The sequence below is a fragment of the Mugil cephalus genome, chromosome 5 (assembly GCF_022458985.1).
Source record: "Mugil cephalus isolate CIBA_MC_2020 chromosome 5, CIBA_Mcephalus_1.1, whole genome shotgun sequence".
NCBI classification, from domain to species: domain Eukaryota; kingdom Metazoa; phylum Chordata; class Actinopteri; order Mugiliformes; family Mugilidae; genus Mugil; species Mugil cephalus.
Window position 1 is genome coordinate 29,130,279 of NC_061774.1, and position 23,197 is coordinate 29,153,475.

Consider the following 23,197-nt stretch of genomic DNA (forward strand, 5'->3'; position numbering starts at 1 on the left):
TTCAAGCGTCATTTTTAGTCGAGTTTCGTTTTAGTTTGTTATTTGACGCCATAGAAACAGGATGTGGTTCAGGCTCTAAACTCTAAAGATGGCGGCGCCCGTTTCTCCAGGAAAATAGTGTCAGTTCAGACCAATGAGAGGATGAAGATCGTCCATATTTACACACAATCTATGGATGTTACTGTCGTTACTAGATGTTTGTCATTAAAACCAAGTTCAGACGGATCTCTGACCTCTGACCTCTGACCTCTCTGAACTCTATTAACCCTATGAACTCTGACCTCTCTCCTCTCTGAACTCTGAACTCTGACCTCTGAACTCTCTGATCTCTATGATCTCTAAACTCTGAACTCTATGAACTCTCTGAACTCTGACCTCTGACCTCTCTCCTCTCTGAACTCTGAACTCTGAACTTTGAACCCTATGAACTCTGTGAACTCTCTGAACTCTGTGAACTCTGTGAACTCTGACCTCTGACCTCTGACCTCTCTCTGTCTCTCGTCCTGCAGCCTTGAACGAGCCCACCATCGACTACGGCTTCCAGAGGTTACAGAAGGTCATCCCTCGCCACCCTGGCGACCCCGAGAGGTTACCTAAGGTCAGTGAGTCCGGTCCTGAAGGTGTTTCAGGTCACAGGTCACAGGTCACAGGTCAGAGCAGCTGTCAGTCAGACACACAGACACTGGTTTGTCCCTCTGAGGACACCGTAGAACACCTGCACCTGCCGACCAATCAGAAGCTTCTGAGTCGCTGGAGCTTCCTGATTGGACGAGAGGCAGAACAGAAAGAAAATAACTTCTACCTGGAAATTATCCACTGGTTCATTATAAGTGGACAGAACACAACACTGAGACCAGGACCAGGACCAAGACCAGACAGACCCACCCCCAGACCAGACCAGGACCAGACCCAGACCAAGACCAGACAGACCCACCACTAGACCAGGACCAGACCAGGACCAGACCAGGACCAGACAGACCCACCACTAGACCAGGACCAGACCAGGAACAGACCAGGACCAGACCCAGACCAGGACCAGACAGACCCACCCCTAGACCAGGACCAGACCCAGACCAGGACCAGACAGACCCACCACTAGACCAGGACAAGACAGACCCACCCCTAGACCAGGACTAGACCAGGACCAGACAGACCCACCACTAGACCAGGACCAGACCAGGACCAGATCAGGACCAGACCAGGACCAGACAGACCCACCACTAGACCAGGACCCAATTCGCACAGTGAGTCCAGACCCGGTATGCCCAAGGACAAGAGCAGCAGAGCTAGACACGGATCATATTCCACCTGACCAACCAGGACCAGACAGACCCACCACTAGACCAGGACCAGACCAGGATCAGACCAGGACCAGACAGACCCACCACTAGACCAGGACCAGATCAGGACCAGACCCAGGACCAGACAGACCCACCACTAGACCAGGACTAGACCAGGACCAGACCCAGACCAGGACCAGACAGACCCACCACTAGACCACGTTTGACCCACATTCGTCACATGTGAGTCCGATGAGCCCGGTGTGTTATTGTGCGTCCAAAGTGAGAAGCTGAGCAGCAGAGCTAAGAAACACTGGAGTTCATTTATTTCCTTTACCTGAACTCTGAATGAATCATTTTAAACCAATTAATGGTTTTATGACTCTGTGCTTCTGCTGCATCTCCTCCAAAGAGTCAGAGTCAGAGTCAGAGTCTGGGGCCCTGAGCTTCATCTGCAGCAGAGTCATAAAACAGAGAGAAGAGAATCAGAGGATTGATGAAAGTCTCCAGCAGAGACAGAGATGGAGACGGGTGGAGGTTTGGAGGCCTCACATGTTTGGATTGAGTCGCTATGAAGAGATTATTGTGCAGCCGCCGCCGGGCTCACGCTAACTGAGGCAGATTCTGAGAGGCAGCGAGCGGCGGCGGCGGCCGATCGACTCTGACACTGCAAAGCAGACGCCAAATTGAAACCATTTATCAAAATCTGACATCGGAGATCCAGTCACCAAAAAAGCAGTTTATTTGTAAATTGATGCTAATGGTGAGCGGACGGCGTCTGGACCTGAGACGGCGTCACAGACGGAGCGTCCTCCCCTCCCGTCCTCTCCTCCCGTGCTCCCCTCCCGTCCTCCCCTCCCTTCCTCCCCTCCCGTCCTCCCCTCCCGTCCTCCCCTCCCGTCCCTCCCCAACACTTATTTATTCACAGGAAAACTCAATAAGGCCCCCCCACCCCGCCACATCCAGGTGGCGTGTTGGTGGTGAGTTAGCAGTGAGTTAGCAGTGTGTTAGCAGTGACTTAGCAGTGTGTTAGCAGTGTGTTAGCAGTGACTTAGCAGTGTGTTAGCAGTGACTTAGCAGTGAGTTAGCAGTGTATTAGCAGTGACTTAGCAGTGTGTTAGCAGTGAGTTAGCAGTGAGTTAGCAGTGTGTTAGCAGTGACTTAGCAGTGAGTTAGCAGTGTATTAGCAGTGACTTAGCAGTGTGTTAGCAGTGAGTTAGCAGTGAGTTAGCAGTGTGTTAGCGGTGAGTTAGCAGTGTGTTAGCAGTGACTTAGCAGTGGTTAGCAGTGAGTTAGCAGTGTCTAGCATACCTTACGTGAGTTACCTCTCTCCCTCCTCTCCCCCCTCCTCCCTCTCCTCCTCCCCTCCTCCTCCCCTCCCTCCCTCCTCCTCCTCCCTCCTCCTCCCTCCTCCCTCTCCCTCCTCCTCTCCCTCTCCCTCCTCCCTCTCCCTCCTCCTCTCCCTCCTCCTCCCCTCTCCCTCCTCCTCTCCTCTCCCTCTCCTCCTCCCTCCCCTCCCCTCCCTCCTCCTCTCCCTCCTCCTCTCTCTCCCTCTCCCTCCTCCTCTCCCTCCTCCTCCTCTCCTCTCCCTCTCCCTCCTCCTCTCCCTCCTCCTCTCCCTCCTCCTCCTCCTCTCCCTCCTCCTCCTCCTCCTCCCTCCTCCTCCTCTCTCTCCTCTCCTCCTCCTCCTCCTCCTCCTCCTCCTCCTCCTCCTCCTCCTCTCCCTCCCTCTCCTCTCCCTCCTCCTCTCCTCTCCCTCTCCCTCCTCCTCTCCCTCCTCCTCTCCCTCCTCCTCCTCCTCCTCTGTGCTGCTCTGCTCTGGGTGATTTATCTTTGTTAGCCGCTGTCTCCTCCTCCAGGGTCAGGCTGATCCCTGCTCCCCTCGCACCTCCTCAGCCACAGAGCAGACCCCCTAATTAAGCCCCTAGAAACCAGAGGAGGAGGAGGAGGAGGAGGAGGTGGAGGAGGAGATGGACAGAAGGAGGGCAGAGAGGCAGTTTTTCTACTTCCCGTGTCGACATGTTTTATTGAACAGCTGCTCCTCAGTGGTCATACGTGTTCATGTGGGGGTCACATGTTACTACTATTACTGTTATTATTATTATTATTATTAATTATGTTATTTCTCTGTTTATTACGTTGTTAGTTTGTAGTTATGACACATTGTAACAAGATGATGCCTTAAAGGAAGAAACGCTGCGTTAATGTTAACGTATCAGCTCTGATGTTTTTCTCTTTTTACACACAAACACTGGCAGGTTTAAACAGGTTTAAACAGGTTTATACAGGTTTAAACAGGTTTATAACAGGTTTAAACAGGTTTATAACAGGTTTAAAACAGGTTTATAACAGGTTTATACAGGTTTAAACAGGTTTAAAACAGGTTTAAACAGGTTTAAAACAGGTTTATAACAGGTTTAAACAGGTTTATACAGGTTTATACAGGTTTAAACAGGTTTAAACAGGTTTAAACAGGTTTATAACAGGTTTAAACAGGTTTATAACAGGTTTAAACAGGTTTATACAGGTTTATACAGGTTTAAACAGGTTTAAACAGGTTTATACAGGTTTAAACAGGTTTATACAGGTTTATACAGGTTTAAACGGTTTAAACAGGTTAATAACAGGTTTATAACAGGTAAAACTGATGGGGAGTCCCCCCCCCCCCCCCCCCCCCCCCCTCCAGAGGAGGAAGTGATTCGATTGGTCCTCCTCCTCCTCCTCCTCCTCTTCCTCTCCTTCCTTTTCATTTCTTTCCTTCTCTGTCCTTCATTTTATTCATTTATTTGTGTCTCTTTCTTTCTTTCTTTCTTTCTTTCTTTCTTTCTTTCTTTCTTTCTTTCTTTCTTTCGTTCTTTCTGCCTTCCTTTCTTTCTGTCTCTCTTCCTGCAGGTTGTTCTATCCGTTATAATGAACTGGTGGATCAGGATGTTTTATTTCTCATGGTGTAATACCTCAGGGAGATCCAGCAGAGGCCTCCACCTCCTCACTGCTGCTCCTCTGGGACGACACTTCTCATCCTCCTCTTCCTCCTCTTCCTCTCGTCTATCATCTCACCTCAGATAAATCTTTTCATCTTTCCTTCCTTTCTGCTTCATTTCTTTTCTCCTCCGTCCTTTCTCTTCCTTCCTGTCCTCGTTCGTCTCTTTTCTTTGTTCTTCTCTTTCCCTTCTTTCAGTTTCTGATTCTTCTCTTCAGCTGTGTGGAATTGTTTTTTATTTTTCTCTCCTCTCTCCCTCCATCCTCTCCTCCTTTAATTGATCTGTTCATTCTTTCTGTTTTTCAGGAGGTGTTGCTGAAGCGAGCTGCTGACCTGGTGGAGGCGCTGTACGGGATGCCCCACAACAACCAGGTGAGTCTGACCCCTGACCTCTGACCTCTGGATGGTTCAGGTAACTCTCCACACTAATTATTATTATTATTATTATTATTATCTTTATTATTATTATTATTATAATTATTATCTTTATAATTATTATTATTATTATTATTATTACTGTTGTTTATTTATTTATTTATTAAACATCCTTCATGAGGGGCTGATTCTCTCTGGACCAGGTTTATCTCTGTGTTACCAGGAACAGGCTTCAGATCATTTATGGTTTCACAGACATCCCACATTATTTAGAATAGAATAGAATAGAATAGAATAGAATAGAATAGAATAGAATAGAATAGAATAGAACATGTAATAATCACTCACTGTGAACATATAGAATTATTATTATTATTATTATCATTATTATTATTATTATTATCATTATTATTATTATTATTATTATTAGTAGTAGTAGTAGTAGTAGTAGTAGTAATAAGTTTATTATTATTACGTGGAATCATTGCAGCTTGTCCTGAGGTTTATTGTGTGAACGTTCTCGTTGTTATTTCTCTGGTTTGTGTTGGTTCCTCTGAGTTCTGGTTCTGAACCCTGGACCGGATCAGTGTCAGTGAACCTGATTAAACTGTGACCCGTCCTCTTCCTGCAGGAGATCATCCTGAAGCGAGCGGCCGACCTGACGGAGGCGCTCTACAGCGTCCCACGCAGTCACAACCAGCTGCCCTCACTCACCGGCTCCGCCGCTCACTCAGGGATGATGGGAGTGAACTCCTTCAGCAGTCAGCTGGCCGTCAACATCTCCGAGGCCTCGCAGGCCGACCAGGGTGAGCACACACTACCCACAATCCTCTGGGAGGGAGGGAGGGAGGGAGGGAGGGGCCTAGACCAGGGTGAGCACACACTACCCACAATCCTCTGGGAGGAGGGAGGGGCCTAGACCAGGGTCAGCACACACTACCCACAATCCTCTGGGAGGGAGGGAGGGAGGGGCCTAGACCAGGGTGAGCACACACTACCCACAATCCTCTGGGAGGGAGGGAGGGAGGGAGGGAGGGAGGGGCCTAGACCAGGGTGAGCACACCTTTACCCACAATCCTCTGGGAGGGAGGGAGCGAGGGAGGGGCCTAGACCAGGGGCCTCCAACTCATCTTAGTCCTGTGACCTTAGAGCTGTGTGCCCTCCATCCGCCCCGACCTCCTCCAGCTCAAGAATGATAAAAACACTGAACGTCAGACTTCCTCCTCCTTCCTCCTCCTTCCTCCTCCTTTCTCCTCCCTCCTCCTTCCTCCTCCTCCTCTGATCTAATCACCTGTAAATAACCACAACTTCACAAGTTTCCATTAGTTTTATCAAAGAAAAACAATGAAGTTGTAGTTTCCATTTAATAATTTAATAAATGATCCTTTAAAGAAGCAGCATTTCTAACATGGGGGGTGGGACCCTCCGGTGGGTCCCTCCGGTGGGACGCCCGTGGTGGGACCCTCCGGTGGGACGCCGTGGGCCCACGGGCCGTAGCTTTGCCACCTGATTCATGGATTCACGTCCTGACCACGTTAACGCCACAGAAGAAGGTCATGTGATCATGTGATCATGTGATCATGTGATCATCGCTCCGCTGTGACTCAGATGATTTGAGGTTTGATGCTGTGAGAAGAGACTGAAGAGTTTAATATTCAGCCGGTGGGTCCTCAGATTAACTGCTCCTCAGTACTCGGACGCTTTTATTTAATTTGTTCCTGAAAGTTGTGTTGAGTTACTGAGAGAAGAGTCTCTGGTCTGAATGTAAATGCAGCCCCTGACAGACGGACGCTCAGGAAAACGTGCAGCTCCTGAAGGCGTCGACAGGAAGCAGATAGAGCTGCTTTCACTCCCAGGACGCCCCCCCCCCCCCCCCCCCCCCCCCCCCCCCCCCCCCCCCCCCCCCCCCCAGCGTCTGCTTTCCCCATCGGCTCTGCAGCGAACACCTTTCAGGAATCCATGAGGTCATGGGAAACCAGGCTGCAGATCCAGAGCTGTGAGCTTTATGAGCACAGACCCCCCCACAAATTAAAGTATTAATAAAGAGACATTAATTAAAACTGCTCCTGAAACCTTAGAAACACAAACTCTACATGTGATTGGTTTAATATTTAGTTTCCCTTCAGTCTGAGGAGAACGTCCTGATTGTTTCTCTAAATGCATCCAGATGTACAAGGACTTTAATTTAAAGAAAGAAAGAAATATTTTAGTTGTTTTCAGCTTTAGAAAATAATTTTTATTTTATATTTTAAACCTTTTGCTGAGTTTAACTTCATTTAACTTTTAACGTCCTGATTATTTTACGTCTCGTCCACCAGATGAAACTAAACTGATAATGTTTTCAAGGTTTAGAACCAACAACCTCCGGACTCAGACTTTTTTAAACCTTTGGCCCTAAAACGCTTCGTTCCTCTGAATCTAATTCATCGGACTCTGGAGCTTCAGCTTCCCACGCCACCGCGGCCGAGCACCAAAACAAACCCACTAATCACTGCTCCGTTAAGGACGTATTGTTAAGGAGGTATTGTTAAGGACGTATTGTTAAGGAGGTATTGTGTTGTATTCTCAGTGAAATACTTGAACCTTCTTCATTTCAGCCCTAGAGTTTTATTAATGTAGAAATAAACCTTGTAGACCAGGTTAGACCCTGATTGGACCTGACAATGTTTCCTGGATCTTCTCTGATTGGCTCAATGAAAACCACATGACACTAAACCTCACTGAGAGGAACCAACTAATTATTGGTTTAGTCCGACTTTAACTGGACACATTAATCAGAGTTTTCCTTATCTGAGCCCAGATGATGAGACTGGAAATGGATTTTCATGTAGACGTGTCGTGTGTTCCTCCATCATTCAGTACGTTCCGAGGAACCTTTTACAAGCACGAATAGTTTCTCATGATAACATAATATTTTTCTGGACAGAATCCGCTGAGAATCAGGGAGAACGTGTAAAAACAGTGTTTAAGGAGTTTAACAGTGACCTGGTCTGATAGAGTTTAGAGAAGACGCTTCTTCTGCTCTTCTCTCAGAGCGTCAGTCTCCTCGGGATCAGTCCTCTGTCCTCCAGGTGGACATGGTTCTCCTCCGTGTTGGACCAGTGGATTCGAACCCATCAGGTCTAACCACCGCTCCACTGTGCCGCCGCTGGCATTGGTTCAATAAGAAGCTTCTCCAGGTTTATTTCCTCCAGTGTTTTTAGTTCAGATCTTGTGTTGATGATGTCAGAGTCTGAATCTCCAGCTCGTCCCAAACATTCTCTCTGGGTTCAGGTCTGCACTCTGGTCTGGACTCAGGTCCGGACTCTGGTCTGAACTCAGGTCCGGACTCTGGTCTGGACTCTGGTCTGGACTCAGGTCTGGTCTCAGGTCTGGTCTCATGGTCCCTGAACCTCTCTGGAAATGGCTGGTGAAGAAATGAGAAGCTCCTCATTGCATCAGTTGGTCTTAAATAACTTGAAGCGATGATCCAGCAGGAGGCTCTGGACCATGAGCTCAGGTAGATCCAGGTGGAGGAGACAGTTTCAGGTGTCGGGGGGTTTAACGTGCCGTGTAAGTTACTGGATATGGTGCATGACGGGTTAAGGTGGTATTGTTAAGGTGGTATTGTTCCACGTCCTTACATTGAGAGCCGCTCCCCGCTCCGTCCTTTCTCCTCCACACATGTTTCCCATCGTCCCCGGGCAGCGCTCCATCAAACGTCCTGCTGGGAATAATCGCCTTGGCCCGAACCAGGAAGTGGGGAGTGGAGGGTGAGGAGCGGTGGTGGTGGAGGTGGGGAGGGGAGGGGAGGGGGGCGGAGCTGTAATGTGCTACTTGGCACTCGACTCGGCCGAGGTTCGGTGGGAACTCAGGAGCCTCAGGAGGGGGTCAAAGGTCGAGCCGAGAGCTGCAGGGAACATCGGTATTCAATGCATCTTGGATGAGGGTCAATCAGCGGGAGCATGGGGGGGGGGGGGGTGATGGAGGGCGACAGGCGTGAGGAGGTCAACGAGATTCAGAGGAAACAGAATTAGGTTTAAATTTTTACACACAAAAAGAAGAAGGAGGAACTCTGGAGTTTTTTTAAACATTCATGAACTAGAGGAGGTCGGGGCGGATGGAGGGCGCACACAGCTTTAAGGTCACAGGACGAACGATCAAAGAAGAAGAAGAAAGAAAGAAAAAAGAATAAAATCATCATTACATTTATTAAACATAACACATTTATCACATCACGTCTTAAAATGAACTTTTATACTTTTTGATCTGACGTCATTTTCTCAGTTTCTTTTTCTTTACTCAATAAATTATTTTAATTTAATTCACCTCAATGTTTTTAAACCAATCATCAGATAAACTGAATTTAATCATTTATGTAATACTTACATTTTATTTGAGGACAAATCAGAAAAGTTCAAAAAATAAATAAATTATAAAGCAGCTCTTAAATAAAATTAATTAATGTATTTCTCTCTGAATTGTTTAAAGGAAGCAGAGTTAAATTAAAATATTACCAGTGAAACCAGATGTGTGAAATAATAAACTATATAAAAATATTTTAGACCAAAATAACACAATAATATAACTTTATTACATTTGGAACAACATATTTTTATTTACACAATTTTGTTTTAGTTTTGGTAGAAAATGAATCAGTTTCTGTTGTTCAGACGCAGAAGAAACTTAATATATTTAATATTTATAGTAATAATGATCATTTCATTGTGTTAATATGGAATAAATGAATACAGATTAAATAATAATAATTTAAATTATCTGTTAAATTAAATCAGTAAATTATGATAAATATCTTCTAATTCTTAATTAATTATAACACGATGAATAAAGTGTGAACTCATTATATCTAAATGTTATGGATGCGTCCACCAGGGGGCAGACGTGTCTCTGTACTCTGGTTATTAATGAATATTTCTGTTTTCTCTCGCCAGGTTACTCCCGTAACTCCAACAGCGTGTCTCCTCGCGGCTACGTGCCGAGCTCCACCCCCCAGCAGTCCAACTACAACACCATCACGTCCACCATGAACGGATACGGGGCGGCGGGGATGACCAACCTGGGCGTGCCCGGCTCGCCCGGCTTCCTCAACGGCTCCACCGCCAACTCCGCCTACGCAAGTGAGTCCTAGCAGAACCACTAACACGCCCGCTAACAGACCCGCCCTCATCCATCCCAGAGGCAGGCAGTGGGAGGGGCCTAAGGGCCGCGTCGCGTCGCACGGCTCTGAGACACACTTCAATGCTTTCAGTCATGCTAACGATGCTAAAAATATGTTAGCAAGGCGTGGAAACCTGAAGAAACTGATCTAGCTGAAGGTTAAACATTGAAAGGAGCAGAAGTGTCGGCAGGTTAGAAATGTTCCGCGTGATGTTCCATCACAGAAACCTGAAAGATTTGAAGAGGCAGGTGAAGAACTGACTCAAAGGTTCAGTCAAAGCGATTCAGGTTAAACTGTCAAAGGAGTTGAAGTGTCAGAAACATTAGTTGGTTTCAGATCATTTTTAATCACTGAAAGGAGTTGAAGTGTCTGGTAATAATGTATTGAAGCACTGACGGGTCTTAAAGGTTAAAAGGAAGCGTTTAAAGTGAACGTGTAAACAATGAAAGGAGTTGAAGTGTCAGCAAGTTTGCAGGAGTGATTATACGAAATGTATAATCACCGAAACCTGAAGAAGTTGAAGTGTTGATAGGATGCTTAATATGCTCCTGATTAATGCATCTAGAGTTAACGTTTGAAGTCTAAACACTGAAAGGACCTGAAGTGTCAACAAGTTCGCTAAAGCTTCAGGTAAATGTGTGATGAAACTGAAACCTGGAGGATTTGAAGTGGACGTTGAAGAACTGATGGGACGATTATTACTGAAAGCAACTTAGTTAGAACTCTGCATCCAGTTGAAGTGTCAGGTTAAGTTTAAACAGGGAAGGAGTCTCTGTCCTCTGTCCTCTGTCCTCTGTCCCTAATGGTCTAGATCCAGTATCAGTCCCAGGCTTCAGTCTCCGGGTGTGAACGGGGACACAGGTTCAGACTGGATCAGATTCTGTCTCAGTCCTCCTCTTGTTGTTGTGTTTGGAGGAGGACGTCCTCTGTGCTCCTGTGTATTTAATGAAAGCAGTTGAAGTGGTCTAGTCTAGTCTGGTCTAGTCTAGTCTAGTCTAGTCTGGTCTGGCCTGGTCTGGTTTAGTCTGGTCTGGTCTGGTCTGGTCTGGTCTGGACTGGTCTGGTTTAGTCTAGTCTAGTCTAGTCTAGTCTAGTCTAGTCTAGTCTAGTCTGGACTGGTCTGGTTTAGTCTAGTCTAGTCTAGTCTAGTCTAGTCTAGTCTAGTCTGGTCTGGTCTGGTCTGGTCTAGTCTAGTCTAGTCTAGTCTAGTCTAGTCTAGTCTAGTCTGGTCCGGTCTGGTCCGGTCCGGTCTGTAGTGTCGTCCAGTTTGTTTCCTGGCGTCTCGTTAAGCTCCGCCCTCGTCTCCGGTGACCAATCAAACGCCGCTGAGCTCCAGCTTCCTGCCGCCGCCATGCACCCCCCCCCCCCCACCCCTCCCCCCTCTGACTGTCCCTATGCCCATCCTCACCCATCCTCACCCCTCCTCACCCCTCCGCCTCCTTCACTAACATCCTCACCGCATCCTTCACGCTTCCATTACAATCAGGGAACAGAAACAACGCGTCCTCCTCACTTCATCCTCCAGGTCCTGGTTCAGGCCCAAAAACAAAAAAGGAAACTGGACGTTTCTTCAGTTCTGAAGAACTGACGGGACTCAAAGGTTCAGTCAAAGCGTTTTCAGGTCAAACTGTCAAAGGAGTTGAAGTGTCAGAAACATTAGTTGGTCTCAGAACATTTGTGATCACTGAAAGGAGTTGAAGTGTTGAAGCACTGACGGGTCTTAAAGGTAAAAGGAAGCGTTTACTGTGAAAGTCTAAACAGTGAAAGGAGTTCAAGTGTTGAAAATTGCTCTTAATGACTTCTAATTTTCACACTTTGCAAATTCATCCAACAAATTTACACAATAATAAAGTTTGATGTATCAGAAACCTCAGTAACTTATTTGAGCTATTTTTATAAAGTTAGTAATTATTTCTTTTTTTAAAAAATTTTCATTTTTAAAGTTTAATTGGATTCTCTCACATGCTGTGTTCTTAGTAAACGTCCTTTTATAAACTTTATATCATATCAGAAGTTTTATAATCAGTAAAACCTGAAGAATCTACCTGGATGAGGGACGTTTCCAAACACCCTGGCTAGCTGTGACTAGCTTAGCTTAGCATAAAGGCTGGAAGCAGAGGGAAACCGTTAGCATCCTTCAGAGATAAAACCCAACTTAAATCTGAACGATGTTTCTGGAGAAAATAAAAAAGGTTTAAAGAATAAAATAATAATTAATAACTTGAAATAATAACGGAGAAAGAAAAAACAGAAAAATGAAGCAACAAAATGTTTTTAACATTTAACATTTTATAACTTTACTTATTAATTCATCATTTATAACATTAACAGACGTTAAAGTTCAGACTCAAAACCTTTCAGAGCTGCTGCTTTTATTTAGCTTAATCACACCAAGCTGCTTTATGCTAAGCTAAGCTAAGCTAAGCTAACCGCGTTGTTTTTGAGCTGCTCCTTTAATCTGAACCAGTTCAAGAGGTTTAACCGAGACGTCTCACCTGTGCCTCACCTGAGTGGGCGGAGCCACAGCAGCTCTCGGGTTGGTCGTTTTATTTTGAAAGTTGTTTGACTCCAACACTGAGACATGAACACAACGAACGCACAAACACACAAACACACAAACACAGAAAATATAAAATATCCAGAGAAAAGTGTTTAAAAATAACAAAAAGATTCAATAACAACTAATAATTACATACGTTTTATTAAATGAGTTTATGGAGTAAAGTGACGCCTCCTTCACCCTCGGCTACGAGGAGAGATGGAGGTGGAGACGAGTACGAGTCCAACACAGTTTGGAAGATGGGAAGAAAACTTTATTTGTTCCCAGTTAAGATCAACGACGACACGAGACTGAATTAGAATAAACCAGATGGAATAAATATGTAAATAAATACATAAAATAAGCATATCTATATATATATATACTGTATATACTGTATATATTTATCTATATATATACTGTATATACAGTGTATATTGTATATATTGTATATACTGTATATACTGTATATATATATATATATATACACTGTATATACTGTATATAGTGTATATAGTGTATATAACATGGTGGTGTTTACTGCTGTGTTGGAGTTTGTCAGGTTATGGATCAACTTTGCCGGATGTTGCAGCTGTTTGTTCCTCCGCCCTCGGCCCTCCCTCCTCCTCCTCCTCCTCCTCCTCCTCCTCCCCCCTCCTCCCCCTCCCTCCCCCCTCCCTTCCAATGCATGACTCACCTCATCGTCTCCGTCCCATCACTCACCTGCTCGTTGCCGTCGCCTCCCCCTCCTTCCTCACCTCCTCCTCTTCTTCCTCTGCTCCCATAGGCCCTTATTCATTCTCTCCTGTCCATATGGTTTCTGCAGTCAAACAGAAGAGCGCCTTCGCCCCCGTCGTGAGGCCACAGACCTCCCCGCCCCCCACCTGCACCACCACCAATGGCAGCAACCTCCAGGGTGAGCATCCCACCCCCTCCCCCCCGTCCTCACCCCGTCACCCCCGTCCCACCTGGACGTCCAGCGTAATGAGACGTGTCCATGTTCAGAGCGTCGGAGGTCAAAGTTGATCCATAACTCCAGATTAAACTAAACTAAACCACCTCCTGGACCTGGTTAACTTCCTCTAGTTTAGATCAGCTCATGTTTCTTCTCCTGCTTTGAATGAAAGTCTCTCACTTTTAGATCCAGATTTCTTTTCGCTGTCGTTCAGATGAAACTAAAAAGGAAAGTGGTAGAAATCCAGGTGACGATTTGAAACGTATTCATGAGTTCAGTCGTTTTAAAATCCGTTTTTAAATAAAAAGACGACGAGTCGGTGAAAAGAACCACATCAATAAATAAACCGTGAATCGTCTCTGCTCAGTTTAACCTGGAAGGAGCTGGATGAGTGACTTGTGACTGTGTCTTTGTTTCAGCCATGGCCGGACTCATCGTTCCCCCGATGTGAGGACGCCCCCCCCCCCCCCCCCCCCCCCCCCCCCACCCCCCCCCCAGCCAGACACATCAGACCCCCCCCCCCCAAAAAACACAAACACCACCACACAAGAAGAAGAAGAAGAAGCAGAGTCCTCCCGTCTCCTTCCTCCCGCCGGCTGCATACGACATCGAATCAGAAACGTCTGCGTCGTCTCCGGGTGGAGGAGGAGGAGGAGGAGGAGGAGGAGGAGGAGCAGGAGGAGGAGGAGGAGGTCAAAGGTCGGGGGCAGGTGAACAGGTCTCAGATCAGTCTGAACCACTGTGAGACAGGAAGGAGGCGCATCCACCGAGAGCTTCAAACGTTTCACAGATTCAACATTTATATTATAACTTGGCCAAAAGAAAAAGTCTCCTTCACCTTTAACCGTTAGTTCATGGTGATTAGAAAGAAGCTGTTTAAGACCAACTGATGCAGTGAGGAGCTTCTCATTTCATCTCCCTGAGGCCACGGACAAGACGACACCACCAGGATTCACGGGGCTCAGATAGAGAAAGAGGTTCAGGGAGCATGAGACCAGACCAGAGTCCAGACCTGAACCCAGACCAGAGTCCAGACCTGAGTCCAGACCAGAGTCCAGACCTGAACCCAGACCAGAGTCCAGACCAGAGTCCAGGCCTGAACCCAGACCAGAGTCCAGACCAGAGTCCAGACCTGAACCCAGACCTGAACCCAGACCTGAACCCAGACCTGAACCCAGACCTGAGCCCAGAACAAAATGTTTGGGACGAGCTGGAGACTCAGACTCTGACGTCATCAATACAAGATCTGAATAAAAACACTGGATGGAAGAAACCTGGAGACACTGGAGAAGCTTCTTATTGAATCAGTGGAGTCAAAGCTGGAGGAGCTCCGCCCACAGACTAAAGGGAGGAGCTCCGCCCACAGACTAGAGGGGAGGAGCTCCGCCCACAGAGTAGGGGGGAGGAGCTTTATTTGTTTGGCCAGGCTGTGAATATTAAAACTTAGCGATTCAGTAAATAAGGAAACAAACTTGCAGCTATTTCATCAACTTAATTAAACCCCACAAAGTTTTTATTCTAGAAAAAAAGAATAAATATGAGTTCACATTAAACCCCAGAGAGATTCTTTCATTTGGCACTAACATTTATTTATAATCTTTTTAAAATCAGTCAGTTTTTCAGTGGAGTTCTGCACAGGCCCAAACCCACCACCGTTCATCTAAACCTCTCTGGTTTGTAGTTTGAGTCTCTGATGTCGTCCAGAACAGAAGCTCTCGGTGGGTCGTGGTCCTGAATCAGTCCAGAACCAGAACCGGTCTGAGCCGCCCTGTCCTCTGTGTCTCGTGGCTAAAACGTTTTCCACCTTTGGTTTTTGTGCAGCGGTCTGAAGGTTGTGCTTCTTTTCTATGTATTTATAACGTCTGTTCGGGGAGTTCCTTTGTGATTTAGGCCTGAATGATAGTCTCCAATATATCTGTCCACACATTTGATGTCTTAATACCTTTTAGATATTGTAAAAAGAGTGAAGTGAGAGGAATGAACCCTTTTGTAAAAACAAACGTCAGAAACGCCGTCACACACTTTTTGAAAGCCGGACGCAAAAAAAAAAAAAAAATGAAGAAGAAGAAGAGAAAATTCAGGCTTTCGTCACTTTTGTATAAAAATGCTTTTCCGATATTTAACTTTTTGTAAAAGCATCGTTTGTGTTCCCCCTGGTTCTCCTCGTCTTTGTGTATTATTGTGAACTGTATAATCATGGTTATTTCTTAATGCACTATTTCTGTTGGGCACTTAAATAAGAGCAGAGCATCTAAGCAAAAAAGAAAAAAGCTGAACAAAAAAAGACGAAGCTAGAGCGATATGCACCCACACCTTTTGGTTTTTTCTCAAATGGCTGAAATCTTTGTCCTGTGAAATTATTTTTTTATTTTTATGACATATATATATAAATATATATAATCGTCCACCTGTCCTCGTCCTGGACCGAGCGCCTCCAGAACCTGCTCCCGTCTTTCTGGTTGTTGTGATGATTTCAAAGAGGAGCAGGTTTTTATCGGACTCCTCGGCTCCAAACTCAATCCGGATCTTTTAATTATGCAACTGAGTTTCTGTAACACGGCTCTAAGGAGGCTCCTCCAGCGACGCCTCCTTCGCTTTGGCTCTGCAGCGCCCCCACACCTCAGAGAGAGGTACTGCAACACACAGGAAACAAAAACTGGAGACTGAAATTTATAATGAACTTTATTTATGAGACTCTAAATTTTAGCCTCCCTGTCCAGAACATTAGGAACAGTAGTGAATGCGTTGTAAAGGTGCAGACTGGATCATTCAGTCTAAACCTAAAGATCTGACCTCAGAGACGTCTGCAGATTAAAGTTTTTAGTTTTATGCAGGAGGTTTGGAACCGAAGCTTAAACATGTCTCAACAAATGCAAATCATCATCAATCAGGTTTTAAGTAAATGAAAAACACTTGAAGTAAACTGAGGCTCTGCAGACGCCTCTGAGGCCGCGTTCCTAATAAACTGGCCAGGGATTCATCGTGTCATCAACTTTCCAGACGTTTCCAGATCAAAACTTTTTTTTTTAATCTTCTCATCCGTCGTCTCCAGTTTTTTAAAGTTTCTGTGATGATGAAGAAGTTGTCAAACGTCCCTTTAACTGTTGAATCTAAATTAACCCTGAGCTGGGGGGGGGGGGGGGGGGGGCAGACCCGGACGTCTGGACTCCAACTTATATGCAAACACGAACAGAAGAGACGGACGTGGACCAGACGTCCCGTCCCGTCCACGTCCTTCAGACGAACTAATGAAACAAAACGAACTCAAACCTGGTTTTTCTGTTTGTTTTCAGCCGACGGTTTTAAAACTGACAAATATACTTTTCTCGATGTTTTACTTCAATGTGAAAGACGGCAGAGGCGCTGCATCTTTGTGAAATAATGAAATATATCATCAAAGTATATCAAAGCACAATGTTTAATTAATGTCTTTAGAGGACGTCTCTGGCCATGCTGTAAATAGATGCATGTCTTCTGGTTTCGTTTGGTTTCTCCTGTGATCAGTGCTTTTTGTACAGAAACAGTCTAATAAAGATACATTTGGCTTGAAGCCGAGTCTCCTCCAACGTCTCCTCATGTTCAGCAGCAAACAAACAAACCAATGAACGTTCAGTTCATTCAGCAGCAGGAGGAACGAATGACAATAGACAGAAAACTGAACCCACTGCAACACAAGACCGACAAGAAAAAGACTGACACCGACACCAGCAGAACCAGCGGACCAGACCGGACCGGACCAGACCAACGACAGTTCAATCAGAGACAAAACAAATAGAATCATGGACTAAATAACCCGGGGACTAAGATGATTATTGGACCAAAAATTGAAGACCTGGTCCTGGTCCTCAATTCTCTCGTTCAGATTTATTTTATTAATAAAAACTCACCTGGAACCAGAACTCAGATATAGATAGATAGATAGATAGATAGATAGATAGATAGATAGATAGATAGATAGATAGATAGATAGATAGATAGACATTAATGTCTCCCTGTTGCTACTGAGACACACTAACCTGTTTCTAGAGGGACCGTATTAACTGCTGCACCCAGTGGACAGAAAGCGGATGAAATGTTTGTTCTCTCAGGATGTGAGCAGCTCATGAAGTTTATCTACGTTATTTGAAACTTTAAATTCAGAGGAGGAGGTGGAGGAGGAGGAAGAAGAGGAGCAGGAGGAGGAACAGGAGTAACAGGAGCAGGAGGAGGAGGAAGAGCAGGAGGAGGAGCAGGAGCAGGAGGAGGAGGAGCAGGAGGAGGAGCAGGAGGAGGAGGAGGAGCAGGAGGAGGAGGAGGTGGAGGTGGAGGAGGAGCAGGAGGAGGAGGAGGTGGAGGAGGAGGAGGAAGAAGAGGGAGGAAGAGGAGGAGGTGGAGGAGCAGGAGGAGGAGCAGGAGGAGGTGGAGGAGCAGGAGGAGGAGCAGGAGGAGGAGGAGGTGGAGGAGGAGGCCAATGAAACTCAGGGCTGGGCGTCGGCCATGTTTCCTGAGGTGATTAAAGAGGAGACGTATCAGCTGATCTGACAGGTGATGCTGCATCGTTCTCAGGTTCAGCGCCAGCGTTTCACAGTTTAGGTGAAGCCGTCAGTCACAGACATTCACAGCTGTTCCTCCACTGTTTTATGAAAATTACTCGTTAGGATTTAAATGAATCCGTCGGTAAAAGAAAAGTCACTGAGTACAAATAGAAACTCTAAATATGGAGCTGTGTCGTTAACCGATGAATAAACGGTTTGTGTGGGGATTTATTTTTATTATTTTGAGGAAGTGAGATAAAACTCGATCTGCTTTTCAGAGGGTGGGACAGAAAGGTAGTAAGATTCAAGCTTTCACGTCACTGTTTTATGAGAATTCGTAAATTCAAACTGAATCTTCAGTAAAAAAAGTTGAAGTTACGAACAGCTGACAGCTAGAGAAAGTTAAGTTAAAAGTTGAACCTTTGTTCCTCTGGACCAAGGTCTAGTTTAATGTTCTCACATATGTGTCTCTGAGCAGCTCCTCCTGCAGGAAGCTTCAGTCACTTAGGAGATAATATAATGTTGACCAATGTTAAAGTCAAGCTTTTTGGGATAAGTTTAGTTTAAGTTTGTTGATGCTACAGCTGCCATGACGACCACTCCATAATAATCATAAGGTCAGTGTTTAACACCACATGTCCTTTAACACAACATGTCCCTCAGAGTAGCATAGCAAGTCTGAGGAAGAGTGGCGGGCTAGAGAAGTTAGGAAAGAGTGGCGGGCTTAGCAATCTGAGGAAGAGTGGGCGTGATAGGAGTCTGAGAAGAGTGGGCGGCATAGCAAGTCTGAGGAAGTGGGCGGTCATAGCGAGTGGAGTAAGATTGGTCGGATAGCAACTGAGTGAAAGTGGCGGGCATGTTCTGAGGGAGTGGGGAGGCTTGCAACGTTGATGGGAGAGTGGCGGATACAAGCTGCAGGATGGGCGGGCCATCGCAAGTTGAGGAGAGTGGGCGGGGCATAGGTCATGTTTGAGAGAGGCGGGCATGCAAGTCTGAGGACAGATGTGGGCTGGTGCATAGCAAGTCTGAGGAAGAGTGGGCGGGGCATAGCGAGTCTGAGGAAGAGTGGGCGGGGCATAGCAAGTCTGAGGGAGAGTGGGCGGGGCATAGCGAGTCTGAGGAAGAGTGGGCGGGGCATAGCGTACCTGGAGGGAGAGTGGGCGGGGCATAGCAAGTCTGTAGGGAGAGTGGGCGGGGCATAGTGAGCCTGGAGTAAGAGTGGGCGGGGCATAGCGAACCTGGAGGAAGAGTGGGCGGGGCATCGATGTCGTGGCTCCGCCCCCGGAGAGACTCCAGAACAGTGTTTGTAGGTGGAGGAACTCTTCCTGGTCTTAATGGACTTTTCTGACGTGTGTGTTTCTCCGTCCTCATGAAAGCTTCTTATTATCTGCACTAAGTTTCATTTTTTTTCTTCTTCAGGCGTCGACTCAACCCTCGAGCGCCACCTCATTTACCTCCCGGCCGTTAGCGTGGAGCGGCCCCCCCTCGGTGAGCTAATAAATCCAGGGGCCAGCGTGGAGCGTTTCTCCTCCATTAAACTCCGTCAGATGCTTTCACAGTTCCTTGAGTTTAGTTTTAATTTCCTCGTCCTCAGCGACGTGTTCTCTCGTCTCCTGGAGGTGTTGTACAATGAGTACACTTTACACCTGCTTCCCTTCTTCATCTGTCTTCATTTTTCTGGAGGAGGCAGGATGTTTGGCTTGGCGGCGACCTGCTCCATGACTTAATCCCTGGGTGCTATTGTTAAATATTTCAGGCTAAAACATAATGAAAACCAAATGCGGCGCAGGGACGCGGGTTCAGGTTTCAGGTCCTGCGCTTTAACAACGCTACGTTTCCAGCACGTCGAGGCCAAATAACTCACTTATGTTTCTCTTGTAATATTACGCCAAACATGAGATCTTTACTTTGTCAAATCTGGTAAGTATCAAACCAACTGTATCAATAGGAAAACAGTTTTAATAAGCATTCCCAGGTGGGGGCTGAGGAACACCTCTCACCTGGAAGCTATTAGAGCCGACAGGAAATGGAGGCAGAGATCGAGTGCTTCCCAATAATGTGTGTCCCCCCGGAGAGAGGAAATATGTAGATTCATCATAAAACATATCTGAGAGCTTGGACTGCAGCACACGAGAGAAAATCAGCAAAGACAGCTGGGCACCTCCAGCCCTCCAACATTATATCGCACAAACATCTGTGGATGCAGCGTGATAGCAGATAGCGTTTCATCGCTCATGTCCTAGCATCTCTCCTGACAGTCCGACTGTAAACACCTTCTCCAGATGGACGCATGAATTTATGGGAGGCTCCGTCGGGCCAAGACGAGCAGGAACATGCATGAGAACAGGAACACGCTCGCAGCGAAACGCTAAAGAGCTCGGACTCGTGGAAACGTTTGAGGCCGAGGGTCAGAGGTCGCGTGTTAATGAGACACCAGAGTCTGAGGTATGAGGCTGGATGTCGTCACACGGGGACGGATCCAGAGAATCAGGAGACGTCGACGTGTTAATGGGAAAAATTAAAACTGACTTAATGCAGGGAGTGAAAGAACGATATCAACAGATAAAAAACCCCCAGTAAACGAGTGTTTAGTGGACGGACTCTTACAGGACAGAGTTGTCTCACAAACATTCGTCCCTTAAAGTCTTCAGCAGGAGGCGTCGCTCTTCCTCGTCTCCATTGAAATTCCTGCAGCGCGGCGGCGTTCATCATCAGGACGTCTCCGAGGCCGACATCAGTGTTAATAAATCAGCCTCAGCCTGGGCGAGCGCCGCTCCGCTCGGCTCCGCTCCCTCAGCTCGTTGCTAAACAAATGGATTCAGCATGTTTAATGAGGGTGGGGGTAGGTGGAGGTAACTAATACCTTTAATGATCTCAGCAGACCCAAAGACACCTGGGGGGGGGGTCTGGACACAGCGCTCAGGGATGAAGACGTTCTGGTGGCGGGGCAGATTTACAGCCCGGTGCTGGGGGGGGAGGGGGGGGTCTGCTGAGGCCAGAGGGTAAACGGTGTCTGGGGTGAACGTTAAACAGTCGTCGGCCATGTTTGCTGTTTCCAAATCAATTAAGCCTCTTCGTTTAGCGTTACCATGGTGATCTGGAGCCTCTCAGCATCACACACCGTCACTGATAAGACCAGGACCTACACAGACCAGGACCTACACAGACCAGGACCTACACAGACCAGGACCTACACAGACCAGGACCTACACAGACCAGGGCCTACACAGACCAGGATCTACCCAGACCACTACCTACACAGACCAGGATCTACCCAGACCAGGACCTACACAACAGGAACGCCGGGCCTACACAAGGACCACCAGACAACCTACACAGACCAGGTACCAACACCTACACAGACCAGTAGATACTACGACAGGATAGACCAGGACTGACCGATACTGTATTAAAGTGAAATGCAGCCTCACTATCTTCATTCTTTCGACTCTTCCTCTTCTTTCCAGCTTCAAACAGCACATGAACCAAGCCAAGCATACGTTAGCCGGGGATTCTGCTAGCACTTGGGCTAACGCGGCTAACAGCTGGAGACAAACCAAGACAAACCAAGACAAAGACAAGCTGCCAATGCTGCTGCTAATATGTGTCCACTCCTGCAGCCACTGTTCACTGGGAGACACTGTTCTCAATAAGAAGCGTCAGCTCTCCTCTGGTTGGACAATGTCCACAAGTTAGTTTGTCTCCGTAGCAACAGGGACACATTCATGTGGACACATGGTGGACAAAGAAGGACACAAAAAGGTGTTGAGTTGTGTTAAATGATCTCGCTGAGTGCAGATATATTGTCTTCTCCTCATGAAGATTAAACATGAAGGAGATTTAATCTGATTAATCTGAATTAATAAACATCAACTCTGAGATTAATCTGATTAAATATCGTAATATTTTAACAGCTCTACTTTAAAGTACAGTTTTCATGTTCTAGAGATAAATGTTGACATTTTTACATTTAGTTAATAAACCACATTAAGTTTCTGCACAACTTCACCTCCTGGTAAAAATATAAAATTAAACAACATCTTTATTTTCCAGTGAAACTTGTTCATGCAACTCACAAATAATTAAATTCAGTGTGTTAAGTAAATAAAAAATCCTCATTCACTGAACATGAACCTTCTCACAGATTTAACACACAGACATAAAACAACGTGTTTGTAATGAGGTTAATGAGGGAGAATAAAGAAAGACGATCCACTAGCTTCAAAGCTAAAGGTCACAGCTAATCACAGCTAATCACAGCTACAGCTAACACAGGAAACACAGGTAAATCAGATCCACCCAACTCATCTTCAGTTCACTGGATTTATTCTAGTTTTATTCGTAGTATTTCTATACGTGGCTTGTTTGGCCTCTGGTGTTATTATTATTTTTTAGGATTTTTTTCTGTTGAATCTTTATTATTTTAGTGTGATTAGTCTGAGTTACAGCTTCTACCCTAAAATCCATCGTCTCTACTCTGAGAATGTTTAAAAGTAAAGGTAAAAATAAAACGTTCCCTGAAATATATTTGACTATAAAAAGCAGGAAGTGAAGTTGAGGATAATAAAGTCGGGGAAAGTGTTGGTGAAGCTGGGAGCTCTGGTGATGGAGCGTTGTGGTTCTGAAGTAATTAGAAGTGATGGAGAACCGACACCAGAGTCCAGCGGAGCTTCGTCACGTCTCTGGAGAGCAGACGATTACATGTCCAGGGCACAAATGGATTCTGAGGGCGACCGTCCATTATCCCTCAGCCTGAGCTGCTGTGGTTAGAGACACGGCCGTGATTCCCGGCCTCCATTACGGAGCAGGGACGACGTCCTTCAGCGGGACGAGCGTTTACTGCAGCGTGAGCAAGGTTACAACCTGCAGACGAGCTGCATGGATGTTTGGACGGACACGGCTTTAATGCAGCTCTGCATCACCGCAGGGAATCCCAGCGCTGCTTTCAGATGCAGCAGCAGCTCGTGCATCGCACAAAGCTGCACATTCCTCTGAATAAATCAGGGAATAAAGGACCAGCTAACGCTGGAATATCATTCATTTCACTGGGGCTTCTGATCAACAAAAGGCTTTTAAAACACTGCAAAATATATTATTACTTTTATAACAAATGTTGGATTTTTGGATTTTTAGAATCTGCAAACAAACAAAAGCTCCGTGTTTCCTGCTGAGATTAAATCTCATCTACAGATTCTTTATTATTTATTATCTTTAAACAGACGCATTAATAAGCTGCTGACATATGAACAGCGCCATCTAGAGGATGTGGTTCGATTATTTGAAACGTTGACTTTATTTTCCCTGCGTTACGTTAGCCGCTCGTTAGCTTGCTACATGCTAACAGTTACCCAGCTAGTTTTTTTTTATTTAAGTTGCATTGCAACCAAGAAAACATT

General features: G+C 46.0%; 1 protein-coding gene across 5 annotated transcripts in view; it reads left to right on the top strand.

The window, feature by feature from the left end:
• LOC125007628 (transcription factor COE3-like) overlaps nucleotides 1-13,762 on the top strand; it is a 97,373-nt gene extending 83,611 nt beyond the window's left edge. For 2 of the 5 annotated variants that reach the window (XM_047584346.1, XM_047584345.1), the window contains exons 11-16: nucleotides 510-598; nucleotides 4,567-4,632; nucleotides 5,267-5,441; nucleotides 9,567-9,752; nucleotides 13,120-13,248; nucleotides 13,707-13,747. In XM_047584346.1, the coding sequence (XP_047440302.1) occupies nucleotides 510-598; nucleotides 4,567-4,632; nucleotides 5,267-5,441; nucleotides 9,567-9,752; nucleotides 13,120-13,248; nucleotides 13,707-13,738 (677 nt within the window). In that variant the 3' untranslated portion in view covers nucleotides 13,739-13,747. Of the gene's footprint in view, nucleotides 1-509; nucleotides 599-4,566; nucleotides 4,633-5,266; nucleotides 5,442-9,566; nucleotides 9,753-13,119; nucleotides 13,249-13,706 lie in introns of all 5 variants that reach the window. The other 3 variants (XM_047584347.1, XM_047584349.1, XM_047584348.1) reach the window with 2 other exon arrangements.
• Nucleotides 13,763-23,197: the final 9,435 nt, after the last annotated feature.